Source organism: Crocodylus siamensis, chromosome 4 (assembly GCF_052110815.1).
Source record: "Crocodylus siamensis isolate JL-2025a chromosome 4, ASM5211081v1, whole genome shotgun sequence".
Taxonomy (NCBI): domain Eukaryota; kingdom Metazoa; phylum Chordata; order Crocodylia; family Crocodylidae; genus Crocodylus; species Crocodylus siamensis.
Window position 1 is genome coordinate 206,324,128 of NC_143398.1, and position 15,123 is coordinate 206,339,250.

At 39.9% G+C, this 15,123-nt stretch overlaps 1 protein-coding gene across 5 annotated transcripts in view; it reads right to left on the minus strand.

Moving 5' to 3' along the window:
• The window catches only part of UBR3 (ubiquitin protein ligase E3 component n-recognin 3), a 261,968-nt gene that overhangs the window by 65,685 nt on the left and 181,160 nt on the right, over positions 1-15,123 (minus strand). For 3 of the 5 annotated variants that reach the window (XM_090045497.1, XM_090045495.1, XM_090045492.1), the window contains 3 exons: positions 13,648-13,758; positions 10,248-10,460; positions 9,268-9,404 (listed from right to left, as the gene is read on the minus strand). In XM_090045497.1, the coding sequence (XP_089901623.1) occupies positions 9,268-9,404; positions 10,248-10,460; positions 13,648-13,758 (461 nt within the window). The remainder of the gene's footprint in view (positions 1-9,267; positions 9,405-10,247; positions 10,461-13,647; positions 13,759-15,123) is intronic. The other 2 variants (XM_090045496.1, XM_090045494.1) reach the window with 1 other exon arrangement.

The following is a 15,123-nucleotide window of genomic DNA, read 5'->3' on the forward strand; positions in this document are numbered from 1 at the left end:
TTTTGATTACAATTCTAGACATCCTAATGATAATGTTGGTAGGTCAATTGATGGAAGCCTTGGAAGTAAATTTTCAATGAAACATTCTAGAATTTAACCAGGCAGCTCATTAACATGAAATAGCTGATGTTCAACTAAATCCCTGCAAGTCACATTGACATATTCCTTAGTATTATAATTCTCTGCTGGTTCTCCACTAATTATTTAGGCCAAATTCAATAGCTTTCTTTGACTGCAATTGGATGGTTAAGTTCTGCATTACCATTTACACCCCAAATACTTATCACATACTTTACATTTCATCCTTTGAAAGTTTGTTTTAACAAAACAACACACATTCTTACAATTATGTCATTACTATTTAGAAGCATTATGTTATTAATCTAAATTGCAATCTTTTTCCTTACAAAAATGTTTCCATTGATTGAAAATACATCCATGAGTTGTAGTCTGTTTAATTTAACTGAGTATAAATAATTGCAAGAAAACCTAATTTAGAGTTTTAGGCACATTCATATTTGAGCTAAACTACATGAGGAATATACAAATAATTTATTCAAAATAAAATATTTTAGGGAAATTTCAGCTGTATAATTGAAAGAGTACATGGTTTTTGATATACAGCATTTGCTGAGACACTTTCATATGTTTCTAAAATAATAACATTTCAAAATATTAATATGCCTAACTCTGCAGCTTATGCCACCCATTTCTGAAGGAATGCTTTAATCCTCCCTACTCAGAAAAAAAAAAAGCAATTTAACATTGATAATGTCCCTGCTCAGAGCTCCATCTGGTTGCTGCTGATAAGGGCATCTGTGTGACAGGGGAATTTTCCACTCTTCAGGCGATTTGCAGTGCTCACTGAACTTCTAAAAATCTAACAGCAAAGAAGCAGGGACAGGGATTTCATATTAGTGGACAGAATAGCAAGTATAGATCAGTATGTGCTACTTCATCATGGGAATATAAATGAGACCAATGTGTTTTAGTTCTGTGAATTTTAGGATGACTAATCTACAGAACAAAAATAATGGCAGCCTTCTATTAAAAACAAGAGATTGGCTAGATAGTATAAAAAAACCAGTACCTGAATTTCTTATGAACAAATGTGTCACAGACCTAGAATTTCCAATTTTCCTTTCACATAACACATATAATTTTACAATGCAGAACTCAAGGACAATGCTGACAAAACAAGATACACATGAAGCAGCATGCAGGACTAAACTCGGGAAATATTTAGGGAGAGACCTAATAGGTTGTAGCCGTGTTGGTCTAAGGACAGGCAGACAAGGTTCAGACAAAAAATCTTGTCTGCCTATACTTTCCATATACACACATGTGCTTTTTCTCCCCTTTCCTAAACTTAAGAGTACAGGAACACATCCCTATGCTGTTCATAGAACCACAGGGAAATAGACCTAGAAAGGCACCTCATAAGGTCATCTAATTCAGCCTCCTGCTTAAGACAGGACTGTCTCTTACTAAACCAAGTTCCTTCTCTACAGAGGAAATACCAGCCTTTTCACCCACAAAAATCCTTGTCTCGCATAATTCCTGAACTATCGTGGTAACAAAATCCAACACAGACTTTTCCTGCAAGACATTCCCTCTGGATACGCATATGCCCCTCATTGTGCACAATCTTCTGTGAATATGGAATATTTCTTATTTAAAACAGATACTTTCTACACAGTATTCTCCCATCAGATGCTGCTTCCAAAGCATTTAGAGACACACTGGTACCTTGCTTCCTAATCTACTTCATCTTTATTCACATTGTCTTCCATCTTGAAATATTGGTGAACCCCTATGACACAATCCACTTCTGATGGAAAGAAACAAAATTGAGTTTCTACCATCTAACCTCTCAGTACTCTCATACTCTCTATGTCTCTGATCAGAGAGGGAGTATAGCCTCACTTGGACTGAACCTCCTCCCCTGCAAAACAAACTCTGATAGGGAGGCTGTGTGAGGTCCAGCTTTGTTTTTATTTAGTTTAAGAAAGGGATTTATTTCAACCAATACTTGTCAGCCCTAACTAACCTGAAAAAATTATTTGTTGTATATAAATGTGCCAGTAATAGGAAGGAACATTTTTTAAGTAGACATCCAAACAGATACAGAAGAGACTATGGGAGCCAACAATATGAGCATTGACCCTCTTCCACAACTCTTGACTGGGAAGGGCAAGCAACCAAGTAGAGAGTACATGTGGTGGGAAAAAGGATTGAAGTCAGAAAGGTCATCACCAATTTCCCTCTCACTTCACTTTACAAGGTCAGCACGTGCGTGAGAGAGAGACCTGGGAGAAAGAACATGAAAAGCTTTTTGTCGGTGTGGACATTTCTGACAGCACAAACAACAGCCTTGTCTAAAATGTCCAAGCAGAGATCTATAGATAGCAGTGCAGCAGAGGCGGTTTTACAAGATTCTGCCACAAGTGACAATTATGAATACCATAACATGGAGGTATTACAATCAAACTAACATACACACGGCAAATGCTACACTGCAACACTGTGTTAAACCTGCAAATGTGGATGAAGATAGGGAAACAGAGAAGTGTAAAGAAATAGATTTAGGCTATAAACAAATGGAACTTTCAGCTATTTGAAAAGGGGAAGGAGTTGCCACTCTGGAGCTTACATCAAATTAGAGCTCCATGCTCCAGTAGCAATACAAGTGACCTAAATCTCTGTAAATGTTAACCCTGAATTAAACAGGCTATTACATCATAACGGCTTATATTTGTATCTTACTGATACCTGTATCTGTTCTCCTAGATCAATCCGGTCAGCATTTTACCAGCAGCACACTGAAACCCTGTTACAGCCTAGCCATGGGATCTGGCTCAGATTCTATATTCCATATTTTACTAATAGCAGGATAATCCCTTGGCTGCTGGATCCTGCGGAAGGCTTTATGCAATTCCAGCTCAAGCTCTGCTCTGCTCTGGCTCCAGGCAGAAGACTGCTCTCTACCCCCACACACTACAGCTTCTCCTCCCTGAATCAGTCACCCTGGAGACATGGCAAGAGAGGCTGCAGGTGGGGAGAGGGGACTCTAGGGATCACCCTGTCTGCACAGAGCAGGAACTGGAGTGTAGCAGGGAATGGGGCAGCCCATGGTGCCTGCCAGGTTGCAAGGAGTGCCCCATGATGAGTAAAAGATTGCCAACTCCCACCTTCACAAAGTAAGAGGTTGGTGGAAAAGGGAGCTGCCTCTCCTGCTGCACACACAGACAGGGAGGCAGGAGCCCATGACTGCCTGGGTACAGGGATGACTGGCAGGTGCCAGCTCTCTCGTCAGTAACTGGAGCATCTTCCCATGAGGGCACTCTTCTACATCCATCTGCATCTGTGTAAGCAACAAAGAAAGTGGTGAGAGGAGCAAGCTGCCTACATGCTGCTGCCAGAAGGAATGGGTTGCTGCCAGTGCCTGCACCATGGTACAACAGTTCAATTAACAGTTATAATAAGCAGAATTAACTAATCATTGTCTGAATGTGCCATTCACCCATCGCCTATTTCACTGAATCCTCAGTTCTGCTTCAAAATTTCCCTTAAGCTGCAAGTTGGCTCTTTGAAGAAAGCAAGTATTTTTGTAGACAGTACCCCAATCTGTCCTCTGAGGGAACATGAAAAAGGGCCGTTCAGTGCAAGAAGATTAAGAGAGTTTAAGATTAATTCACTAGCTAAGAATAGCAAGGTTGAGGTTCAACAAAAGGTAAACTAATAATATTTTTAAGATGCTTTATTAGTTATTTGCCAGTTGTTGTCTTTACCTTTTCCCCCAACTCTTTTTATGTGTTTTAGACTGTAAATTCTTCTGCATTTGCATAGTGCCAGGTGCATTTTGCATCATCAGAAACAAATTAGGAAGAATTAATTATACCTAGTTTGAGTAAGAAAGACTATAAGAGAATAAGTGCGAAAGCAAGAATCTACTAATATCTGAAAGGTGCAGAGTAATTTTTTGTGTGGTAGAAGGAAATGCAACTTCCACAGAAATAATTACAGAATGGAATTAGAGAGAAAACATTATGCTGAATACCAGGAAAAGCTTCTTCAGAGTGAGGTGTTTTGGTTTGTATTTCATGGTGAAGTGGCAGATGCCCCATTTCTTGGACATTTAAAAATCAAACAAAACAAAGAACAATCCTACTGCAGGCAAGAAGGTGAACTGTTGTCCTACACAGGACAAAAACATCTCTTATATCTTGTGTACAGGTGCCCCAAATGCGATAAAAAAGGGTCCTGGGCCACTGGAAAAAGGTCAATATGGTGCCCATCTTCAACAACAGTAAGACAGAATGATGCAGAAACTGCAGACCAGTCAATCTAACTTTGATGCCCAGAAAACTAATGGTGCATGTAATCAAGACATCTATTTCTGAGCATCTAAAGGATAACATGATGATCAGGAATAATCAACATGGATTCAGCAATCAGATTTCAGATTCTACAAGGTGATAAACTTTGTGGATGGAGGAATTGCAATGGATGTGATTTACCTCAACTTCAGCAAAGCTATTGACTATAATATTCTCATTAGTAAGCTACAAAATAAAGTATAGATTAAAATGCACAAAATCATGCATTTAGATCAGAAAACTGCATGCACAAATACAAACTGGAGAATAACAAACAAGGCTACGGTAACAAAGAAAAAATGGTTGGCTATTATAGAGGACCACCAATACAATATGATCCAAAAGTTTGCTGCTCTTGCAAAAAGAAAAGAAAAAGAGCTAGTAGCACACTGAGTTGCATTAAAAGAAATATTGCTTGGACATCAAGGGAAGTGGTTCTTCCATTCTGTTAGCAATTGCCCCACCTGGCATACTATGTCCAGTTTGGGGAACCATACTTCAAGAAAGTTGTGGACAAAAGTGGGAAAAGTCCAGTGGAGAAAAATAAAAATGACTATAGGTCTAAAAAACATGACTTTGGAGAAAAGGTTGAAAGAATTATAATTATGTAGTCTGGAGAAGAATTATGTAAGCGGGGGGGAGGTACAGGTAACTATCTACAAATACATGAAGGGTAGTATGAAGAGAATAGCAATGATACTACTTTCTCTGGTTGCAGGACAGGACAAGTAATCAAGTAGTCACAGCTATAAACTGCAACAAAGGAAATTTACGTTCGATAACTTTCTAACTATGAAGGGTTAAGCACCAGAACAGTTTACCTGAGGAGGTTACAGAATCTCCATTTTTTTAATGTTGTTAAGAGCAGATTAGGGAAACACTTGAAAGAAATGGTTTAGACAGGGATGATCCTGCCTTGAGTAAGAGAATGGACTGGGCTGACTTCTTGGGTCTCTTCCAGGCCTCTTTTTCTATGATTTTCTAATATAAATTCTAATCTTATAGTCCTTATATGGATAAAATTCTTGTACATGTCTAGATTACTGAATTAAGCCCTAAATCACTGAATAGCATTGATACTATTTGCAGAAGAACTTCCAGGTCATCTTACACAAAGTTTATGGGTGGATGGATTCAACATTCTAAAATACTCACGCAGCGAAAACACTGGATCCACTGATCAAGTCCAATGAACGAAAGAGCACTCATGGATGGAGCTGTAATACATCTCCCCAGCATTTATGGATGTGTATGTCATTTGCCTCTAAAAGCAATGTGTGGAAGAATGTAACACTGTTCTGGTTTAGGATGTATTTAACTTAGATGAGAAACACTGGACCCTGAACGTAGATTTGATCATGAAAATACAAAATGTCCAATTCCCTTCTAAATTTTTTTATCTGATAGTCTTAAAGTTGTGAGATTTTTATACAAAGGAGTTAAAATTATAAACAAGCCAGTTAAAATTATAAACAAGGAGTTAAACTTATAAATATCAATTTAGTGATAGCTTTTGACTGCTACCACTCATAATCTATGACAGACTGCCTGTTAGGGAGTCTTCCAGGTTGCTGCTGACACCTGAGAAGTGCAAATCTGTTAGGATTATGCCAAGAAAGGAACTTCATTTCCATAGCTAGACTGTCTCTGTGCAGGTGTTGGGGCAAGGACCTTTTGATCGTTTGTGTAAAGCCAACATAGAGTTTGTTAATATCTGCACTACTGAGACTGAACATCACAGGATAGGGAGGATCACCAGTCTAATAGCCCTGAGTTCCAAGATGTGTATTTGTAGTTGTCTTGTATGATGAAGTCATGAGTGTTAATCCTTTTCCAAATGCTGACAAGTCAAATCTACAAATTTAGTGTTATTAGGTCCTGTGGTGCAGCAAGACTTTCAAACTTGCTGGTGTTTTGACCCAAAGTGCAAAGGAGGCAAAGTTTAACAAGGAGTGCCACATATATGCAAATACACCAATGCCCTTATAATGTAAGGCAAGTGTGAACAGTCATAGCTGAACGCAATTTTGTTATATTCAGGACCTCATGAGGTGAACAGAACCCCTTCTCTGGAATGAAGTCCCTGCTGAAATGGAATCTAACCCAGCTCTTATCTTCTGTGATGGAATAAGTGACAACTTTGCTTAGTTCACACTTCCACTGTGCTCCTGAAAGCACTGTGGAACAGTACACGCAGCCCAGTTATTTCTATTACATGTGCACCAAACCTGGGTATGGGACAATGAAGCCACTCTGAGGATATCCTTCTCACTGCCACTCTTGAGATCTCTGAGGCTTTTGAGTATGCCAGAGACAACAGGAAGAAGCGGGGAAGAGTGTGTGTGTGGGGCGGGGGGGTGGCACTGTCATGCCAGCTTGAAGCCTATGTGTGGGTTTGGCAGAGTAGAAGTAGGCAGTTGGGGCTTCTTTCTTTGTAGAGCTCTGAGGAGTGCCATGGAAACATTATATAACATCCTAGGAGGCTCAGCTATGCAAGAGGAATACAGGCAACCCCCGCTTAACCTGTTTTGCTTAGCACTATTTCGCTGTAATGCTCATTTTAAATTGACCCCTGATTTCACTTAGCGCTCAGTGTTTCTTTATAACGCTCACAGTCGTCATCTTGGGTCATTAAAAACAAATGCGTTCGCTATCTTGGATTGGCCAATACTTTTGGTTTCGCTTAACGCTCGTTTTTTCAGGAACCAATTAAGAGAGTTAAGCTGGGGATGCCTGTACTGGCATACTCCTGTAGTCCCACACAGCAATTTAGGAGATGAGGGATTTAACAAGTCAATTCAAACTTAAACAGTTTGCTTCACTCAACCAAGACTAGAAAGCTTATGAACTGTTGCCAACTCCTGAAATGTTACTACAAAGATCTTGATAACTGGCATTTTTCCTATAGCCTCAGTTACTTGAATACTGTGAGTACATGAGAATACTAGCTTTCTAAAGCTCCGGTGTGCCCATAACGCTTAAAAAACCTGAAGTTAAATAAAAAGAAACCTATATGGAACCTGCTTAGTTCACAATGGGTTAAATTAATAACAAGTCACTCAGCTGTTTGCTGCAACTCCTACTCCAAAAGGTCACTGCCTCTTATCACTTGAAACTCATACATGGTACCACAAAACTGACCAGAGGGGAAGCCTTTAAAACATCAGTGGGCACAATAAGGCCTGCGGGCCACATCTGGCCTGCCAGGCATTTTGATTCAGGCCACAGCACCCACCAGCTAATTGTAATTTGCTCAGCCCTTCCAAACACAAGGGTGGGAGTGAGGCACTCATGTATAAATGCCCCCCTCTCCACCACCCCCCGCAACATACCCTACTGTGCCTCACTCCCATGCACGTAGGCGGAAGGGCCCAGCCCAGCCAGCAGCAGCAGCAGCTTCTGGGTGGGGCTGCTACCGCCACTGCTACAGCCGCTAGGGGACCTGCTCAGATTCCCCAGTGTCCAGCTCTGGGCAGCAGGTAGGGAAGTGGTGGGGGTGGGGACAGGAGCAGGGGCAGAGCTGCAGGTGGGTGGGAGTGTGGAGCCTGGGGCTGGCATTAGTGTGGAGCCTGCACCCAAGGGGGACAGCGGCAGCACGGAGCTCAGGTGGGCGAAGTGTGGGTGTGAGGGAGGGTGGAAGGGTGTGGAAACCTCTGCCACTCTCCCCATGTCACGCAGCTCTGCAGGTGGCAGCAGCGGCAGCAGCAGCACTTGTGCCCAGTGGCACGTGGCTCCAGCTAGTGCTGCACATTGTGGCTAGGAGCACAACCCAGCTGGGCTGCCTCTATTGCATGCATGTGTGCAGCCCCGCACTTGCATACCACAGGAGAAAGCAGAGAAGGCAGCTGGCTCCAGTGAGCAGGGCTTCCCCCGGTGGCATGCAAGTGCAGGGGCTGCACATACACAGTGGGGAGCACCAGCAAAAGTCAGCCTGCTTGGGCTACACCCCTCACTGTGATGTGCAGCGTTAGCTGGAGCCACGCACTGTTGGGCATCAGCATCTGCACCGGGCATGAGCACCCCAAGTGCCACATGCTGCTGCTGTGCCATGAGGGGAGTGTGGTGGGGGTCCCCATAGCCACTCCACCCTCTCTCACACCCCACAAATGCCACACACCCATGCCCTGCCCACACAACCCCCCCACATACCCTATGTTTCCTCACACAGTTACACCCCCACACACACGATGCATACACCCTCCACATCCCACTGTACATTACACATCCCCCCAGCCCCACCATATATACACACACACCCATACCCCACCACATACACACAAACCCAATCACCCCCCCCACACACAATATGTAAGACTAAGAATTTATTTTGAGTTATTATACAATCATTTTTATATATAGCAGACAAACTCAACTTATGACAAAAACATATTTTGTAATAAAATTAAAATATGTTATAGTAGGTGTTCGACTTCTAGTGTATGATTTGGGGTTTTTTGGTTCCACAACAGCAATCACCCCTCCCAAAAGGAGTATTTCTGGGGAGCAAGGTATTTCTAGGTGTGATTTCTGGTAGCAAAGGTCAGGGGTTAGGGGCGAGACTTCATCCCAAGATGGCAACCAGGGAGTGGGGCTACCCACGCGACCCTTAAAAGCTTACCAAACCTCGTTAAGCAGACCTCCAGCCAAAACTATTGCCTGCCCCTGCTTTAAAATAAAAGCCACAGCAAACAGCTGGAGCAGTTGTATGCAGCTGCCACCTGCAGCTATATATAGCCTTAGCTAGTTAACTCTGTGCACGTGTGTGTACATGTATGTGCGTATTTCACGATTGGAGGAAATCTGATTCACAACTTTAAGCATCCAGGGTTAGTAATGTTGTTTAGGAGAAATGCAAAGAAACTGTGTCAGAAAAGCTTAATACACCTACCTAGCTACAGAATACATAAAAAGAAAATCATTGTCTGGTGATCCAGGAGTCTTGCTGTAGTCTGTATATTTCTTCTGAGTAGTGTTTTTTATATCTTTCATCACAGATTCCATTTCCTTGCTTAGATTGGTTTCAGACTATGGGGGAAAAAGGCACAGAAAAGTCCATTTGTTATACAGAGAAATGCAATATTTGGTCACAAAGCTTATCACTGTCATTTTATCAAGCTATATATGCAAAAGCAGGTGAAAAAAAGCTTATTAAAAGTTGATAAAGGTAATATTCTGAATAGGAAGGGAGATGGACAAATCAATTATGAGTTTTGTACATCTCTAACTTCTAGATATTTCAGTTTGTGCAAAATGTATTTGCAATATATAAAATACACTCATCAAATAGCTTTGGCTATTTGGGGCTGGTCCTGCTTTGAGCAGGGGGCTAGACTAGATGACCTCCTGAGGTCCCTTCCAACCCTAACTTTCTATGAGTCTATAAGTAACAAATTTAAAAATGCAATCCCAAGCAAAACCAAAACTATATTTTGAAATACTCGTCTTTGAAAAAACAAATAATCCATATCCTTAAATGTCCTTAATAGACATACTTTAAATAGATTCCGGTTATAATGAACTGATGTTTTACATTGTAAAAAAAATGCAAGTGAGCTTTACGTAGTATAATTCAGTTCAATGTAAAGTGCCAGACTGCAAGATACTAAATAAACAAGAAAAATGAATATTAAAAATACACCTTAAGATTAATCACTCTTTGGTCATAATTTCTTTTAATAAGTGACATAATAACAACTGCAAATGTTTAGGATATTTTTAGCATTTAACTTATGATAAACTAACTTTTTCCACATGGGACAGGAGGAAAAATGCAATCCTGCAGCATATAACATTTGAAATCACAAAAAAAGAACAAAATAGAAGGTTCAAAGGCTTAGAGGCAAATTAACAAGGATCTTTCTGCCTTACACTGATGCTTACTGGGAAAGTTCCCAGCTGTTCTTGAAGCTCTTCCACCTCTTTTACAAGATCTTGCATATTCTTGTTACTGTGACATTGCCAAATGTTTCTTTCACCATTGTTTTCAGGATAACAAGGCAGGACACTGTTAGCAAATTGCCTACAGAGGGGACAAGTAAATTCTCCTTTGTCCACTGAAAACCCCTGGAGGACCTGGTCATTCTGAAAGAAACAGATATGCAGATAAACTTACTGAAGACAATAACTATGTTTTTGATATTCCATAACTAGATACCAGGTATAAAAAAGGATTTCTCAAACCAAAAAGTGTAGAACAAGAAAAATAAGAATATTCTCTTAATTTGGTAAAAGAGTTCTAATTACCAGGATTCACACACATACTTACTATTGTCCAAAACAATCCCATACTCAGTTTGAAGAACACAAGATGGGACACTGACCACTAAGCAAGCTACCAGAAGATGACTCTTACTCTATTGAATGCATATTTTTTTCAGACAAAACAAGGAAACATTTGACTGTGAGGTCTTAAAGCAACCCAGTGGTTTGATAGAAACCTTTCTTCTACAGGCAGTTGAGGAGCTAGGGCTTAGATTTTTTAATAGTTGTTTTTTATTTCCCCCTTTTGAATATCTGTTATTAGTTTTGCTATTTGCCATTAGCAAAAGTCAGATTCACTTGTTAGTAATGGTTAAGTTTCTAAAGTGTATTTCCCCCAAATACTTTAAGATATCTAAAGCCATTTGCCAGAAGGAACTGCACATTTCCAATACTGCAAAGAATCTTAGTAGACTGAAGCAGTAAGTAACCTCCTCTTTTTACCTTCATGAATTGCCTCAGCAATTTCATACTCATGGAGATCTGCACTGTGAGAAGTGTGCTGAATTATCTATAATCAGACATTCAGTCCTGGTACTGAGGTAGTTTGGGCCAAGTTGACAGAATTAGTTTTATAACTATCTGGACCTGGATCTCTAACTTTTCTAACAAGTTTAAATATAAAACTTTTATCTCTTTGAATAATCTTTGGGTGAAGAATGTTAGAAATAGCCACAATGGTTATGGAAATATTTAGTTCCAATCCAAATAGTGACTGCCTATTTAATAATTATGTAAAGTTTGTTTTTTATCAGGAGTTGCATGATGCCAGAAAGAACACTGGAAAGGTAATGGTCTGTTTGGAATGGAAGTCAGAAATCAACACAAAAAGGAGTTTGTGGTAATAATGAAGAAAACATGATCTTTATGGAATGCCATAGATGAGGATTAACCACAAAAAAACTTGATTTCACTTATCAAAATGACAAGACTATCCCTTAAATTATCTTTGAAGTCAAGGGACAAAGATAACAAACCCCCTGGAGACCAAATGAAGAACATCTAGTCCTTCAGGTTCCTTCAAACTGGGCGAATTTTACTGAACAAATGGTGCTGCTGCTAGCTACGAAGCACCATTTACAGTTTTTAGTTTGGCACAAATAGAACAACAAAACCTAGTCAAGAGGAAATTAGAAAAACTTTCTACTTAAAACAAAACAGAATTAGAAACAATGTAGTTTTAAATGTCATGGAAAACAATCATTTACTCGGTTCTACATCACTCTTTTCTTTTATTATATTTTAAAATGTAATAAAATAAAAAAGACAGCTTAAAATATGATGGATGGACTTACTGGCCATATAACAGAGTTGTTAAAAAATAAAGGTTGTATTTGCTTCTTGAATGTAGAGCCTAAGAGTACTACAGAGGCCAAGTGTTCCCAGGAAAGTAGCAGCCCATCTCTTTAACCCATGTAAAGACATATTTTTTCAAACAATTTCTCAATATTTGTTAAATATGCTACACTAAATTACATGAATTTGCACATCCCCTATTCTCCTAGCAGAATTAAAATGTAATTTACACAAGAAAGACTATTCAAGCTCTGTTTTTGTATACATTTATATAAAAATATGCATGTATTTGGAGGTAGACTTTGGCTTTTTTGTTTGAATAGAGACAAGTCCTTGAATTTTTATGAAACCGGGAAACCACCCAATTCGGTTATATTAGCATATATTAAAAGCCCCTAATAATGTAAACCATGCAAAGACTTTATCATCAATAACCTGTAAACTAGGTTATAGGCTACTATAGACCGGGGCTCAAAAAACTATGGCCCACAGGCCGAATCCGGCCTGTGAAGAAATCTGATCCAGAAAGGGGATCAATGGCACAGAGCTCTGCCATGCCACCCATCCTCTCTGCAGCATCTTGCATCAGAGCTGCAACTGTGCTTCCCTTGTTGAAGAGGGGCCGAGTTTCTGCAGAGAGGCTGAGCGTAGGCAGCTGGGCACTCAGAGGGTGGGCAGATGCAGAGACTTATCGCTTGTAGCCATGGCTGGGTCACAAGCTCTGTTTCACATGGGCAAAAGACTACTGACCCCTGCTATAAACAAAAGAAAAATGAATTATTATTATTATTTTTTAGGGATTGCAGCTGCTCTGCAAAAGTATTAAAAACTTAAACTATTCCCTTACCATCCTGTGATTTCATGAGTTCATAAGCATTGAGTACATTTTGAAAACAAGTTGTAAGACTCTTCTAACAAAAGTTACTGGACATATAGCTCGGGACCTGCCTAATCTGTGGGGGCTGCTCCAATTTCACAAGCAGAATGTAGGCCCAGGTAGCCTTTTGGTGGCAGAGCATGCCCTCTCACACCCCCTCAAGCGCTGAATGGCTGCGGGGGCTGCCTGTCATATGGCCCCGTCCCTTGCCACTGACTGACTGCAAGGGCTGTCTGTCATGCAGCCCTGCCCCTCACTGCTTATTTGAGAGTGGCAGGGCCACATGACAGGCAGCTCTGGCAGCCAATCATCAGCAAGGGGCAGGGGAAGCAGCCATCTTGTCTGTAGCCCCTTGAGCAAGGAGATTCTCTCCTCACTTCACCACCCCACCAAGCTCCCACAGCATGCTGAGGAGCCAGCATTTTCTTTTCCATAAGATGTTTTTTTCCTGTGGATTTTGTGGGCATTGCTGGATTTCATGGAATCCATGAAATTGTGAATTTAGTAGGTCCCTACATATAGGATATGCAAGTTAAAGAAAAATCATAATGTCAAAATCTTTAAACAAGGTGATTTAATTTACTGAAATGTCAAGGATGTTTTGATAGGTCAGTATAGTCAAGTACAAACAAAATTATGTTAATAATAATGTTAAGATATAATTAAAAAATCTAAGAAACTATGATTCTAGACATATGATAAGGAAAGTCCCACCATCAATGAAAATAAATAAGTCAAACTTATTTCCACTGAAAGTAAGTGGAATTTCCGCATTGATCTTAATGAATATCAGGCCCAACAATTACAGGTGTTTTATAGAAGTGGAAATTAACTCACTCTTAATGATTCCATGTAAGACTTATGACAATCTATGTGTAACGTATGACCACAAGTTTGCACATAAACACCTCCTTCCCAGCCTATTGACACTGCTTGCAAACAGGAACTCTAGAAAAAATAAACAGTATATACATACATGAAGTTAGTAAGATATTCACATGTTTCCAACTAAACCTACACATACATACACTACAATATCAAATATTTCTTCTGCTATTATAGGGCTTTCAGTTAAGGTAATATTTCCTCTATAGAGTTATTACACTTTACTTGTTAATGAAAACCAACTGTAATCTCTTATTAAATTTATAATACTGAAAATGTCATGCCTCCAAGATAGTGATAAAATTAAAAAACAATAAAATAATGCAGCTACATGAACATTTTATTGCACTGGAGCTTTCACAATAATACTGCAGGTAACCACAATGTGGTTTTTCCAATTTGATTTCTGTACCTTATCTTGTACACCTCTCCTCTACACCTACACTACATATTACTTCGACATTACAGTAACCTTTACTTAAAGAATAGCATGTGTTTGCTGTATTATACAGATTTAAGGTAAAGTGTCTTGCCCTCAAAGCAGAGAAGAGAGCACAGAGGAAAAAAAGGAGAGGAATCCCAGGCTGCAGCCTACTCTGCAGAAAGACCTGCAACTTCTGCAAATGGATCTGTGGCTTAAGGATTGGCCTCTTAAGTAATCTCAAGACCTATCAATGAGCTGTGGTAGAGATCATCTTTAAACTGAGGGATTGCCAATGATGATATAACGCATTCTGCTGTAGAAGTGCACATTTCCTTTCTTCATACAAGACAATGAGGAACTGGCCTACTATATTTAATTCAGAGTTAGTAATGTAATTGCATCATAAGGTTTTGAACACAGGTGAAATTGTTTAATTTATAAAAAGACTACAATTATATAGCTAAAATCCCATTGTTTTTAAAAAATGAATTAAAGGTCCTTATTTATCTTGTTAAATGCTTTAAAATACTGTTAGGAATACTGAATACATGGAAAGAGAATGTGGCACAATGAATTAATGCAAAAGTTTAAGCTGTGCAGATTTATAATCAACCCTTGACCCAGGTCAAGTAATTTTTTGTATTTAGTGGTACTCAACCTATCTGGTCTTGTGGACTGGATGAGTGGCATGGGGCTAGTCCATGGGCCAGACCAGTTTGCGGATGTAATCCAGTCATAAACAGGTCCAACCTCAGCTGCACTTTAGAACAATCTAGCACACAGGACCACACCAACTGGCCTGCAGGGCTACCTATGGATTCAGGAATCTGGCAGCAGGAGAGCAGCAATTAATGCTGCCATTGCCACCCTGCTACTAAATCTGCAGGCATATGCAGAGAAAAATGGGCCCAACGACAACACTTTGCAGTTCAGCAACACTGTAGTCATAGTCATGGTAAATGCCAATTGCCCGCATTTAAAACAGCAGAGTTTGGTGACTGGAT